General features: G+C 46.3%; 1 protein-coding gene across 1 annotated transcript in view; it reads left to right on the plus strand.

Moving 5' to 3' along the window:
• FRMD4B (FERM domain containing 4B) overlaps positions 1-15378 on the plus strand; it is an 83952-nt gene that overhangs the window by 29502 nt on the left and 39072 nt on the right. Inside the window, exons 6-7 of the mRNA XM_030501162.1 lie at positions 9780-9836; positions 10824-10846. Coding sequence (XP_030357022.1) covers positions 9780-9836; positions 10824-10846 — 80 coding nt within the window. The remainder of the gene's footprint in view (positions 1-9779; positions 9837-10823; positions 10847-15378) is intronic.

The following is a 15378-nucleotide window of genomic DNA, read 5'->3' on the forward strand; positions in this document are numbered from 1 at the left end:
TTGTGAGGTGTGTGCTCTAATTGGTAGCAGCCCAAAGTGCTGCTGGCTTCCCTGTTCCTGCAAGGAAAACTGCCAGAAGCAGAGAGGGCTTTCTGCTGTGTCCGGTTTCTGTGGGCAGCAGAGGGATGAGGAACATTGCTTTCTACTGAGAGAAGGATCTCAGGTAGTGTCGAGTGATTCCACATGTAAGGAAAGCCAAGAGCCCCTGCTTTGCCTGGGCTGGGCAGCTTTGCAGCCTAGCTTTGGTAGAGGACTGCAGCCACTTCAGCAGAAACCAGTTTATTTACTTTCAAGGCTGGTCCAGAGGTTTTTAACCTTCAAATTAGGTCTTTTAAAAACATCTGCTCCTACTTGGTAAACTTATGGTCAGTCTCTAGGTTTCAAGTAGTGCATGAAGTATACATGGGGTCAAATCTATTTAAGCCCGCGGGATGGGAACATGAGGATGTAAAAAGGCACCTTGGATGTGCTCATACAGTGTGTCCATTCCTGCAGCGCTGACAAGCCCTGTTGTGCTGCAGGGAAGGAGGCACAGGCTGCAGGATGAGTGGTGTTGGCTTCTGAATATGAGAGATCCCCAGCCCTGGTGAAGCAAGTGGCTGATGCTCACTGATGACAGCAAAGAATGTTCCCTGGCATTTCTCAGTCGTTAGTCCAAGTCCAGAAGGTTTAGACCTGCCTCAGATTAGCTTTTCTTCCCACCCCCACTCTCCCCCATCTCCTTTCCTTTCATGGAGTGAGGAAACCCCAGTGTCTCAAAAAGCAGTAACCCACTGCCAGCCCATGTGCTCGGGGCTGCTCCTCAACACACAGGGTGTGCTGGAGGATGCTCTACTTGGGCCATATCCCAACCTGGATCATTGCATGAAGCTTCTGCTCTGTGTGGGCCAGGAATGTGGGTCAGAGGATAAATGCTGCAATACCTGGGGTGTGAGAAGACCTGCATGGATAAGATTGCTTAAAAGCCAGTCATGTTTTTTGTTTTCACAAAGCTCTTTCCAAAGTTTTCACAATAGCTCGTTCTCCATAGGGGATACAGCGTGTGAAAAGCCCAAATCCAGGGTGGCGCAAAGGCCTGATACTTGATGGAGTTTGTGTTTGTGCTCTTGACATTCCTGAGCACTGGCATGTGTTGACAGCACAGCAGTGTGTAGGTACCCATGTGTGCTTTAAGGGAAAACAATGTTTTCCTGAGCAGAGGGTGATGTTGCCCTGCATACGAGATGGTGCATGTCAGTGCTTCTGCCGGCATGTGGGATGCACCACAAGAGCCAGCCAAAGGCTTGGCTAAACATAGACAGTGCCACCTCTGGAGGGGATTTATCCATGGCTTATGAGGTTCAGAGGCTGCATCAGAAATGTATTTACAGTATTCTTTGAGAGATCTATGGGCAATCCTGTGCATGAAACCCTGTAGGTGGCTATATCTAATCAAAGAGAATGGTATCTCCCTAATGAAGTCGGGCATGTGTTGGCTGTCTTGCTCCAGATGACTCCAGAGAGGTTTTGCTCCCAGTTGAATAAAAATTTGGAATAAATAATTTAGCACATTAAATATATTAACTGATGATTATCTAATGTCATGAAATATGGATTCTGAATTACAAATAATGGAATAAAAACCTGCATAAGAATTCTGAAAGGGGCAAAGGCTGTCTTGATGCTCTGTAGTGCTCATCCACATTGCGTTTCCTTACCTTTCAACTCCGCACTCCTTCCTGCAACTCTTTCTGCTCCTTTCTACAGATCAGGTACCACTTTCCTCTGCCAGAGGTTGGAGGAATCTGGGGCTTGTGTATTTTGCAATTCCTGTAGACATTTTGGCAAGGAAGGGACAAGATAACAATAAGATCCCTGTTGCCAAAAATGTATTTCTTTCTGTTCCCCACCCACTCCCCCACCTCCGTGCTCTACAGTCAAAGCTCCTTTGTGCCTCTGGGACCTTTGCTGCCACATGCCAGGTTTGTGCATCCCCTACGACCTGTGGTGTTCTCTGCACAGTGAGAGAACTGCCTTGCCCTCGGCCCCTGTAAGCAGTGGGGAGCCCCTTTCTCAAAAGCACAAGAGGGCTTAGACCTCGTTTTCACTTTGGCAAATCATGTTGTAGCAGCGTTACAGTTCTGCACCCAGAGCAAAGAATTACTTTGCACCAAGCAGGAGGCATGCACGGCTGCTCCTTTGCACTGTGCCCCTATCTTAACCCATCAGCACCGACATCTTCCTTCTGCACTGAGTAACATAACTCTGCTTTATACACCTGGAGAATAAACTTAGTTAAAAGCTCATTTATCCGCATGTAATTTGGCAGAATGCAAAGGCTAGAAAGATGCTTTGCGTGTGTCTGGGCTCTGTTTTCTACGTGCCTCTCTTTTCCAAGGATTTGAGAACTGCTGCTCGAAAACCTTCCGTGGTGACAACTTCAATTTAAAGGCTTTCTCTCCTGTCGCTGACTTTAACAAGCTGGGTTTAGATTTACAGTTATCTCTGAAACATACTGTACAGCTGGAATTTAAAATAGTGAAAGCCTAACACTTGGTTTCAGGTGAAATGGGTATCTCAGGATTGATGTGTTTGCACAGCAACGGGGGAGCTTTAACATGTTCAGTGTGTTATTGCACAACTCATGACCACAGCTTGGACACTTTTAAGGAGGTGGGTGAGAACTGGTCACGCACATGTTGATGATAAATTTGGAAAGATAAATTAGTCTTTTCTTCTTTCAAAACAGCCAAGTTTGGAAAAATAACACCCTACTTGGCTAGAGAAGTGCTGTCAAGTTTATTATGCATTAGAGCTAACCTCCATATAGCTCTGCAGCCATACGGTTGACTCTTTGCCAGTTCTTAAAATATGTTCTGTAAACTAAGATCGTGGTCAAGTTGGCTGTGTTCCCCTTTTCCTCTCTATATTTGGGTATTGGGGGGGTTATTTATTTAATTTCCCATTTGTTCCAAGGACTTGTAAGAATTGCTTTAAAAAGAGAAAAAGAAGTTAAAGGAAATAGAAGTTTTCAGAGGAGTCTGTAACCATGATAGCTTCATGAACAGCAATGCTTGTGAGCACTTGGCAGCCTGGAGACCAGTGCTTACCAAGAAGAGCTGTTGAAACAGACCCCTGGTGTGAGCATAAAGCCTGGCTGGATTCCAGCTCGTGGAGAGCGAAGTGGCCATATATCAGAGAGCTCTCGAAAGTTTTATAACAGAGATTTCCCAATTCTCCCCCATCTCGAGGTAGAGGGGAACGTTCCCATGCAGCCTCTTAACACAGCGTAGTCTGATCCCAGCCAAGGCTATTAACCATGCTCTGTCCATTGCCTCTATCTGCTGATCTGCTCCCGAAGATGACATGTGTAAAGCTCAGGATGAGGATCAGCAGAACCAATTGCCTTTCTGCACCTTCAGGGCTGTTAACTTCCATGGGTGCTGACAGCCACCTTCATGGCCCAAACCCCTCCAGCAGCATGTCAGCAGATGAGAAGGAGGGAGCATGGTGATGCTTGTGAACGAAATGTGACAGGAGCAGGAGGCAGGACCCCTGTGCTAATGTAAACTGGCAGATCTCCATGAGGCCCCGTACTCACCACCTCCTGAGACCTCACATGGGGCTCTGCTGGTGGCTTGGGGAGGGATTTGACCATGGTTCGGATATAGTCAAGGGACTCCACAACGCTGCTGAGGTTGGTCCAAGGCTGCCTGCTGTAAAGGTGATGGTGCTCCAGGGACCTGTTAAGGCTTTTGCTAGGGAAGGTGTAGGTTGTGTCCCAGCTGGGCTGGCCTATTGCATTTGAAGGTTCAGTTGGTTTGCAGCCAAAGTTTCATACCTGGCAACTCTCAATGTAGTAACTTCCTACCAGGTCTAACTACTGGCATTAATTGCAATGGAGAGTTTTGCACCTTTGATCTCCTGTCCACAGGGTAAAGATGCTGTGACAGCTCAGCCACTTCTGTTGTTGGTTCGTGCTGGGTATCTCACCGCGGTGCTGGAGTAGGAAAGCAAAAGGCTGTGATTATACATTAAGTCTAATGACGCTTGCCATGTAGGCTGGCTGGCAAACAGGGAAGTCTTTATGTCTTTCCCCCATTTTCTGCTTTTACTCTTATATTAATGCAAAAAAAAGCAGCACTAAATGCGTTCCTGTTGCACTGAACTGTGCAGACAAGTCTTGGAGCAGCTGCTGCTGTCCCTGGAGTTTCATCTAAGCGTTGGCTGAGGCGCAAAATGCAAACAAGGGAGATGGATGAGGGTGGCTGGCAGAGACAGCAAAATAAAGAGCGTAACAGAAACCTGAAGCTGTTCCTTAACATGAGGCACTACCAGCTTTTTTTTGGCTGGGTTGGCCGGAGCTGCTGAGGTGGGAAGCAGCAGATTCTACTGAGAGAGAGCTGCTGTGCACACACTGAGCTGTGCTTGTTCTCAGGCTGTGGTCTCTTATGTTGGGTAGGAAGGGCTGTGGGGCTCAATAGATGAAATGAAAGACATCATGGACCACCTAAATGCTGTGAAGCAGCTGTGAGGCCTCCTGAGCTATTCAGGCTGTAGTCCCCTGTGGGGTAAATGCAGCACAAGCAGAAATCTGAAGTGCCCTTCTGAGGAGGGTCAGAATGACCATCCTTTAATTTGCTCCTCTATCGGCTTGTATTCTGCATCTCCTGCTGGCTTTGTGCTTTGCTTTACCTTCCTAATGTGCTGGAGACATACATTTGCTTTGCTGTGCTTTTTCTCAACCCAGTGTTTCTGTCCTTGGGAAACTGGTCCTAGTTGAGATGCTCAGCAAAGTCTGGAGCTTCCACTGAGGAAGGGAATGGGATGGGGTGTCCACTGCAAACAGCAAGTGACACTACCAGGATTGAGATGCAGGTGTGAATGCCAGTAAGCAGGACTGGCACTTTCAAGTTGGAGGGTTGTTTGCTGCCATTACTTGTCCCCTCGATGTAATTACCCAGCACAGCCACATCAACAGAGCGAGATGCCACATTTGCCTGACCTAGTTCCTCTGTGCTGCTCAACCTGCGCCATGTAACAGGTTGTGGCTGACAACCACTCCCTGCCCCAGGAGCTCAGGCCGCCTCACTGCAGCCTCTGCTCCCAGAGAACCCTTAGATGCTGAAAAGCTGTGAAGCTTTTTGCACCACAGGGACCTGCCTTCGCATCCTCTGGCTGTCAGGACGCATCACGGGGATGCTGGGTCCCATGGGGGAAGGCACAGTGGTGCCGGGTAAGGGCACGGGTGTTGGCATCGCTTTGTTCACTTGTGCTGGGTCCACACCCAACTAATTGCCTCCCTCGGTTTGATCACCTTGTTGTAGACATTTGGGTCCTTTCTTTCCCTCTGCCTAATTGCACCCTTCTTTCTCTCTTTTTTTTTTTTTTTTAAAATCACCTTTCAGTGGGTAATTATACTCGGTATTGTGGCTGTCTTGAGGCTATTCAATCATCGTGTGTGCGCGTGTGTGTTTGGGGGTGTCTTTGGTTAATATACATTTTTAAAGGCTTGGAAGGAAGAGGTGTGTTAGTACTTCCAGTCTCAAATCTTCAGGTGAAACATTTATGTTGTCAGACTCTAACCTCTGGAGGTTACATGTGGTTTGAACAAACCGTTTATGTTTTCATGTCTTGCTCTGTCTCTAAAGAGTTAAAGATGACAGTTTCTGTGTATTGCTTGTATTTTAATCTGCTTTAATGTGAGTTTACAGTCCAAAGATTTGCTTAGCACAATCCATGCTCATTATCATCATTCTTGATCTGTGTCTTCCTAGGTTTTCAGATTTGTATCTCTGACAGTAAATTCTAGTGCTGTTGCTGTGTCTAATGAGGGTTCACTGCTCTATTCATGACCAAGCTTGTGATTTTTATCACATTCATAAGTCTATGTCTGACTCTTATCTGAATCGGCGACTAAATTCTGCCCATAGGCACTGAAGGCAGGGGTTGGTCTTTACTAGCTGCTGAGATAGTGACCTATTCCTGCTTTACAGTAATTGCCACCTGGTTTGGACATCTGCTACAACCTTTTATTATTCTGATGTTTGTCAGGATGACAAAAGCCACCACCTGAATGCTCTGGACCAAATGCAGTGTTTAGATAAGCCAGTGGCCTTTAGGAGAGCTACACGATGGGCTGAATCTGTCTCACTGGTTAAAACGATTGGTCCCTGCGCAAACTCTAATTGAGAAATATCAGTCTTATCCCCTCCCTGGAGCTGCACCCACTGGTCTGTTTAAACTTATTTACATCTCAAATGTAGAAGTCTCCGATTCCATTATCAGAATTACATCCACCTACTTAACCTCATGCTGGTGAACTTGTTCCCTCTTGGGATAAATCTAGGAAAACCTTCCATCTTCATCTTCAACGCAGCCGTGTGAGAGCACTCGCTGCCCTGGCTCCCAGGCCTCCCACCCTTGATGAAGTCTCTGCTTAAATTACCCTGGCAATTGCAGGCATTGCAAATGAATCTTTTTACAGCCCTTTTCCCTATCTATTTTTGAAATCTGACCTTGTTAAAGCGATGCTAAAGCAGAGACCCCCCCGTCTGACAGCCTCGGGGCTGAAAGATGGTTATAAAATGAACACACTGCCTGAGTGAGTGGGAAGAGTCACAGCTCTGTGCTCCTGAGTGACATGTATCGCTATATGGATTTGTGTCAAGCCAAGGGCTGTCCAAACTCCCTGACAGCCCAGGGTAGGGATGGATTACATTATACCAATTGGGGGACCAGATGGCAAATAATTTCATATTATGATGGAAAATAATTCCAGGCTCAGGGAATTGTCCAAGAGACTGTCACTTGTATAACATTAGTCTGTTAGATAAAGACTGAGCCGGACTTTGGGATCTCTTGCTTCAAATCCTTGCGCTGCTACTTAGCTACTGTATGACCATAGGGCAGTCCCTTTGCCTTCCTGTATCCTTTTATTTGATTTTTAGCCCCTTCAAAGAGTAGGGGTTCTCCTGATTGCTCTTTGGAGGGTGTTTTTGGTGCAGCGCCTCCCTTAGATTGGCCTCAGTCTCCTGCCACTGTTCTGGTACGGCTATATGTGATAATCGTTAGGGCTGGTCCACCCTGTTCTGAGGTTTGCAATAGCTGGAGAGCCATGGTGGCAGCCTTGAGCCTGGGGTGTCCTGTTTGTCCTCTTTGCTCTGGTCAAGACACCTTCAGCATCTTGTTTGAGAGAGGTCAGTCTTACCTGTTCACTCAATGTAGCTTCTAATCAAATGCGTTCAAAACTGAGGACATCAGCACAGCAAAACCCTCACTATGAAAGCAAAGGCTGAGACTTTCATCACCTGAAGAAGGCAGTGCCTTTCAGCCTGTTCAGTCTCCTAAAACCCTAAATGAAGTGGTTTGTGGGATCACTTTTAACATTTGTGGCCATGCAATAGCAGCCTAGTAAAGTGACCAGAGTTTCTTAATGCTTGTATTTAGGACCAAGTAAATACACGTAAGAGCAGCCTCGTAATTACTATTGCTAATTAGTTAATGGTTGTGAGGTTCTTTGAAGATGAAAAGTGAAGAGGTGCTTGGTTAGTAAGTCCCAAACACCCCTGTAATGCCAGCAGCAGCATTGCTATGGGTCAGCAGGGACTGACTGCAGTAGCTCAGAGTGCTGCTGAGTTTTTATTGAAGCCAGCAACAGATGTAGTTAAATCTCTATGAGTTTCTTGCATGCTTAAAAGGTGATGAGCTAGATGTAGCTGATTCCACTTTGGGGCAGCAGGCCCAAATGATGAGTTTAAGGTCCCTTTTGGCCCTGTTTTCCCCAATATTGTGGTCCAGGGACAGCTTTGCTGAGCTAGAGCCCATCTTTCCTGCTGAGCAGGAGAGCGCGTTGCTGGGATGACATCGCCATAATCCTCTCACTACCACAGTTGGCCTCAGAGGCTGTTTGAGCAGATGCAATTTAAGCTTAAAGAAAGGCAGCTCAGATGTGCATGACAAAGACTAACCTGATACAGACCTGGAAGTAACAAAGTGCCTTAAAATTGCACCTATGTGAAGAGTTTCTGGGCTGTAATCCTTGCCTTTTTTCTTAAGCATCAACATGAAAGAGATCGGAAGGAAGGATGAACTTGAAGCTTTTTCTTTTCCTCCTGACTTGTGATGTGCTCTTCCTCTTCTAATAAAATATGTCTGGGAATGCTTTGGAGGCTACTTCTGCATAGCTGTTGCCACACCTGTTGGGAAGGGGAAATTCCTCTTAGTCTGCTGTTGTGGAGCAGCCTGTGGGAGCGCTGCTGCTGGAATGTTCTATTGACAAAGCTGGCAAAAAACCCCTCCCTTTCCATGGAAATTGAATTATTTGTTTGTTCACTTTTGGATTTAGTCTCTGTGGGCCAGACCTGCAGCTGTGGCAAATCAGCTCAGCTCCAGATGTGCCTTATGTATTTTGAGATGTCATTTCCCTGTATCTATATGTAATTCTGTAGATCTTCCTGCTGCCCTGGGTTTGGCACTGTTTCAGCTTTTGGTCTGCTTTGTCCCCTCATTCAGCCAACTGGGGACAGAGGATGTGTTGGGCTCTTGGTGGCACAAGGCAAGCATCTCGTGTCCACTATCTTCACTTGCAGAAGGTCAATAAGAAACAATAAATCTCTATTCATGGGCTGGTTCATGGTCTCAGTTTTGTCCTTCGAACACAGTCTGCAGGATGCAGTAGCTTTGATAACCCAAGAGTCCAACTGTAAGGGCATCTTCTTTACTTTTCCACTGTTACTGCTGGTGCCAGTATAGAACCAAGACCAGGGCTTTTGCTTACAAGAAATTAACTTTGAAAGACTGCACTTAACCTTGTAAGCAGGAAAAAAAGGATTCTTGTGTAGTTTTGATGTTTTGGCATTTATCAGCTGCACACTGCTTAAGTCAGCAAATGCATAGTGCTGTCAGGATGGGTCTGGTTTGGGAGTAGGACCAAGACAGAGGAAGTTGCTAGCATGGGGGTCCATCAGATTTTCCGAACACTGCAATGTACTTGCAAGAACTGGAGGTTGTAAGATCCAGGTGCCGTGGGCCAAAGGAAGCTTCGTTATGCTATCCTTGTGATTGATAAGTATTCCTTACCTAGCATCATGGGTGTGTGTACCATCATGGAACTGTGCTCCCTCCCCTCAAGGGCTGGTATGCTTCAAGCCATGAGAATCTCTCTTGTTCAACTCTGCTTTGTGGCAAGCTTTTCATGTGTTTTTGCAGCATCCAGGGTCGGGTCCCTAATGAGGTGTGCACAGTCATAGAATCATAGAATGGGTTGGGTTGGAAGGGACCTTAAAGCTCATCCAGCTCCAACCCCTGCCATGGGCAGGGACACCTTCCACTAGAGCAGGTTGCTCCAAGCCCCTGTGTCCAACCTGGCCTTGAACACTGCCAGGGATGGGTCAGCCACAGCTTCTCTGGGCACCCTGTGCCAGCGCCTCAGCACCCTCATAGGGAAGAACTTCTGCCTAATGTCTAATCTAAATCTCTCTTCTGTCAGTTCAGACCCATTTCCCCTTGTCCTACCCCTACATGCCCTTGTCAAAAGTCCCGTTCAGATGCAATAACCCAAAGCAGCACCCGGTGAAGTGCAGTAAAAGATCTGTGCAGAGGGGGAGGAAGGGGCGAGGCTTTGCCGGGGGAGGACGTGATCGCAGAAGGGGGGCACAGGGAGGACCCCGGCCCCTTGGAACTCGCTGTCCCGGGGCACCGCTCCCGCCCCCTGGTTCCCCCCTCCCCGCGGCGGGGCGGAGCGGGTGTGCGGGGAGGCGGGGCGCTTCGTGCTCATGTCCTGCTCTCTCCCTGCACAGGGGCAGATTGAAGTGGAAAGCGAGACCGTCTTCAAGTTGGCAGCGCTGGTGTTGCAGGTAAGTCCCTCTTCCCATGCGGTTCACCGCCGGGCACCGGTGGCTTGGGCTTGGTTTAGCTCGGATGTGGTGTTCTGCTTCTCTTTTTCTCCCCTCTCAATAGAAAGACAAGCACATGCAGCGTTTTTTAGAGTCTCTGCAGCTGGACAGAGGGGTGGGAAAAGGAGAAGGAAAGATAGAAAACTTGGGAAGTGTTTTTCTCACGGGCAAGTGAGAGAAGTATTTATTTGAGGGGTTTGAAATTGAAAGAAGGAAGAGGAGCAACTAACTAGGGGAAGTCGTGTATTTGGGCAGGTTTACATCCAATTTATCACTCTAATTTATGTTCTGCAGATCTGGGAGGAGGAGTAGCTAAATTGCTGATTATGCTTGTGAATATTTGTAGAGCCTATGTTTTTGATACCTCTGTTATGTTGAAATATGCAATGTCAGTTTTTGTTCTCCTTAATCAAGTTTTCTTGTACTTAGACTTACACTCTGGTTACTTACCATTTTCTATGAAATAAAACTCTACCTTTAAAACATTGAGGGTTTTTTCCCCATCGCATTCTCAGTGACAGAATGTCACAGCAAAGCTGCAGCAGCTCCATCTGCCAGCACTGTTGTTTTCATCTCGAGTGAACACAATTCCTCTCAACTGCTGACCTGCCTGTAAAGCCAACCTTCAGCTGGATGCGGTTGGCTGGAGAGAGAATTGTATTTCACTTCTTGTGCAGTAAAAGCAAGATTTGATTTGCAGTGTGAAAATCATCCCCCTTTTGGAAATGGTTTTATTTATGGTGTAGGTGGATTATATACAGCTGGAAGCATAAAGGGTCAAGTTCTGTTCTTGAATGCATGCAGGCAGGCTCCATGCTTTGCATTGCGTGTAACTGGGGTCAGGATTTGGCTCCGGAGCTGTGGGAGTGGGGAAGTGAACAATGCTGGGAAAATCGAGGACTTTTGAAGAGCTCCTGTTTTAACTCTGTCACTGTTTTTCAATTGTAGGAAGCTAAAGGAGACTATTCCAGGTAATAACATTTTCCTTTCTAATACCAGTGTGCTTGATGGATGTGTTTTTCTGTGTTGGCATTGTATTGCAAACAATCAAAACCAGGGGTAAAGTCCAGTTGCAAGCAGCGGCTGAAGAAAGTGAAATGCGCTGCTGAGCTGGATAAAATCTGGGTGAGTAATGCCTTTTGTGAGCAGGCTCTGAGTCAAAACAGCTTTTCAGGCTATCCCACTTTGCTCCCCTTCCCGAACATGGGATGGGGAGAAAGCTCCCACGCTTCCCTTGCACCGTGGCTTGGGTCCATCTGGGTGACCCTGCCTGTACAGTGGCAGCACGTGCAGAGACATGGAGCCTGTCAGCTGCCCGTGCTGGAGATCAATGAGCCGCTTTCTTGTGCAGCTGCCCCACAGAGCCTCTCCCTTCCCTCCCGCACTTGACCCGACAGTTGTGTGGTAGCTGATGTGTGACCCCATTGCTGGGCTTTAGCTGTTTAAAGCTGCATCGTCAGACCAGGCTCACCCTTGGAGATCGCTTCTTACCATGCACTGGTTACGGTAACTGGCTGTGCGGAGGAGGTGGGGTCACACTCGGACCTGTTAGAGCCAAGGGAAAAGACCTTCGATTAGAAACAGCTCACTAAGCAAATAGAAATTCAGAAGGTTGTTTTTGGTCGTGTTAATGTTTTACTACTTGCTGAGTTTCCATATAGGAAGAGAGGAGTGTTTTACGCTTTAGCTACAACAGCTTTTAAGAGCCAGGCTTTGAAAATGCTCAGTAAAGAACTGTGTGCACAAATGCAGGGGGCAAGTCACGTCTGACTGCCAAAGTGACATACTCTGTTTCCTTCAGTGTGCAGTTGTTAAGTGCATGCCAGTGCTGCTGCCCAAGACCCCTTCTTCTCCAAATACCAGCACGTTCTCCACTGAAGGACACGCTCTGTAAAGTCCATCACAACTTCCTTTTCCTTTTTGTTGGTGTGCTGTCATGCCTGCAGAGAGGAAACAATGTCCTTGTGGCTGAGATCAACTGGATGGGCTGGCTGTACAATTTCTGTTCCTGTTCATGTTGCATACCTGTTTTGTGACCCACAGTATAACGGCTTATAGCCACAGTGTGTTGCATTTAACTCATTTTGCCTGATCTCACAGGGACACTCTAAGCTTAACTCAGTTTAGGCACAGTTAACTAGAGAACCACTGTTCACTTGACAGGAGTTAACTTACGCTGTAGCTGCTGGTGGCATGTGCTCTCAATCCTCAAGGAAAGGGTTAAGGTTAAAAACTACCTTTGTGGTGAAAACCTCCCTTATGTGTTTAACTTAACGTTGACTCTTTTTTTGCCATAAGTAGGTTTGTAAGTATTGCTTCACACGGCCAAGAACTGAGCTTGTGGTTATCTTCCATGCCTCTACAGAAACATTGCAAGGAGTGGATTGCCCATGGTTACCTTTAAAAGTATTTATAGAGAATTGGAAGGAAGAACACTCTGCTACAAGAGTGATTTCCAAGTGCAGCTCTTCCTCTAACAGTTGCGTGGAAATAGCTGCAGCAATTGTTTCCTCTGTTAAACAGAACATATGTTCTGCTCCATAGCTGATGAGCCTGGCCAGCTGTCTCAGGCCCAGTGAGCACACCAGAAGCGAAGGAATTTCATTTTACATATCACAAGTGGTCCTTTGGGCCACTGCTGATAAAGCACTAGCTTAATTACCAGCATATCTTCACAAAGATACTGTGGGACTGGCCTCCCCTGCCAAACTTGCTGCGATACCAGGAATATATCCTTGCAGCAGTGCTGCTTGTGCAGTGCGTTGCCTCCATTTGCAGTGCCTTGGCTTTGGTATGTTCGTTGTTCACTGTCATTTGGCTGTTCCACTTTGAATCACATTCTGGAATGTGGCTCTTGCACCATTCCTGCTTACGTGAGAACTCACCAGTTAATATTTCTTTATATTGAATTAGTGCTGAATGAGCATGGGTAAATACAGGAATTGCCTGAAGTCCTAGAGATTAGCTTTCTGGAAGTGAAAAATGGGCCAGTCCAGGAAAAACTGGTGATCTCTGATTTCTCAGACATGCCATAGGGAGCTTTGCCATGGGGACACATCGCGCAGTGAGGTCACTGTGTGGATTCCCCTAACTTTAGCAGGGAGCAGGCAGATCTGTACCAAAGTCCAAACACTTCTAACTCCTGCAGCTCTGCAGTAACCCCTTTCCCAATCCACTGCTCAAACTCTCAGATAACATCTTCATGGCAGAGCAGCAATCTCCTGAGAGCCACCCTCCCATACCCATGCAGCATTCTTTTGAAACCTGTTTATTTTCAGTGAGCAAACCTGACATTGTGGTGCTCAGAGAAAGTAAAAACTTGTGATTTCTACACCACAAGGGTCGCTCTGGAGGGGCTGTGCAGTCTGGTAGCACTGACAGCATGAAAATATCAGGGTCTTTGTGGTTTGGCCATTGCAGGTGGTTTGCAATAGGACCCCAGTGCCCTGAGCTGGGCTATTAGGACAAGGGTATGCGCCTTCTCATTTGGAGAGTGGCTTTATGTAAGATAAACCACCCAAGTCCTACTTTAAGAGGACCCTGGCTTTTAAGACATCTTGATAAGACTTAAGTACATGCTTCAGAGTTGCACTGGCAGTGTGTCCACTGCATGTGAGCCTGTTTTGGACAGCTCTGGTTTCCCAAATGCAGCCTAAAATGACTGTGGGCTGCAAAAGGAATGATTAACAAACGTGGCAGCGGACTGCAATCAGTGTAGCTCACTGCACACCCAGTTCCTTCTTGTGTTTGAACTGGTGATCCTAGCCAAAATAATTGCCCTGCTGTGTGTGATGAAGAGCATGTCACAGGGGTGCCCCATGAGCCGTTCCCCTCCTTACGTGGAACAGTGTCAGGGCTCTTCCTCCTGAGTCTTGCAGCTATGATGTCCCAGTAAGTTTGGGATGCTGCAGATCTCTGACCCTCTGCCTTCCCATGCAACGACTGGGCACGTTTACCTCGAGAGAAGGGATGTAAGGCTTTGCTCATGTTTGTTTTTTGTGACTCATTCAGGGCTTCCAGTTGACAGCTGCTCTGTTTAAACTGAATTCCCATCATTTTTTTTCTAGCTCCTGTAATAAGAACCCCAAGCAAAGTATTAGTCATTAATAGGAGTTTTGAAACTCTGAATTAGTTAATTGCACTCCCCCACTTTCATGTTTGCAAATGAAACAGAAAAAGCTCCAAGCCTGGTTTTACAAAATCTTGGCGTTTTAAACCTCTGTTCAAGGATTTTACAAAAGAGAAGTTGCAGCTTCTGGCATGGGGAGGTTTTGGGGGAAAAAAGTCCATATTCTACTTATCTTAGGTGTTTGATTTGAATTTTAAAGAAACCTAATGTCTTGGCAGGCAGGCAAAATAACAGACCAGTCTGGTAATTATTCCTTGTGTAAATATGGAACATGTAAAGTGTTGCCTCTTTGGGAAATGAATGATTTAGTTGTATTGAGTTTACAGACTAAGCATCTGCCCTCAAAATGCTGTACAATAATATATAGTAGTATTTTTCTTTGTGGCTTGATGAGAGTTTATAACTGAGATGTCCTAAATGCTGACCTTCTAGTGTTAGAAAAACATCTATTAAAATCAGGTTAGCTATGGAAAAGTGTATTTTCTGACTGATAATCTTGGATCATATTTTCCCCAGTAACATTCCCAGAACTGAAACCCAGCCATGCTCCCTGAAAGTTAATTAAATTGTTGGAGGAGGGCTTCTATTTTCTTTAAATAGCTGACGCATTCGGTTTTGATTCTGGCCTGTGGGCTGCAAAGATAACTCCGGACTGGTATAACATAACACAGACAAAATAATGAATTCCTGATAGCTGACATGTGCAAGGCACCAGGGTTTATCACTATATGGGTGATAAACACAGTTTGTAAAAGGAAAAGGTTTGTGTGAAAGATACTCCTGCAAACGGCAGCTATGGAGTAATTGGCTCAGAAACTGCTGTATTTAAAAGCTTTACTGAGGAGAAAATGAAGTGTTTTGTCTAGGTGCAGAAAACTGGTATTCTAGAATCACAGAATAGTTAGGATTGGAAAGGACCTTAAGTTAACAATTTGCTCCTAATTAAGAGTGGATTTTTGGATAGTTTTTCTTGGGAATATAATTATTTTGCCAGATAAACTGGCAAAATCTTTTGGTAGACTAGAATGTGAAAAGGATAATGTGGGCAGTGCTATAAAATAGCCACTTGAAAGAAGTTAATAATTGTCTGATAGCAAAGCACCTGCTCAGTGTACTGCTTACCCCAAGATTAAGGTAGCTTCAGCAACAGGACACACCTGAGATGTGTTGGAGGCAGCTGGTCCAGCCTGTTTTTGGAAGTCTCACCAGGTTCATATGACCAAAACTCCAGGTGTGGCTGTGTCCAGGACCGGAGTTGGAGCAGAAACACAAATCCGGACCAAATCTCCCAGATTTGTTCTGCTCAAATGTTCCTTCTGCCCTTCCTCAGGTTTGCATCCTGGGGAGGTCTCGGAGGACTTAAGGTGTGTCCGT

This window comes from Strigops habroptila, chromosome 11 (assembly GCF_004027225.2).
Source record: "Strigops habroptila isolate Jane chromosome 11, bStrHab1.2.pri, whole genome shotgun sequence".
NCBI lineage: Eukaryota > Metazoa > Chordata > Aves > Psittaciformes > Psittacidae > Strigops > Strigops habroptila.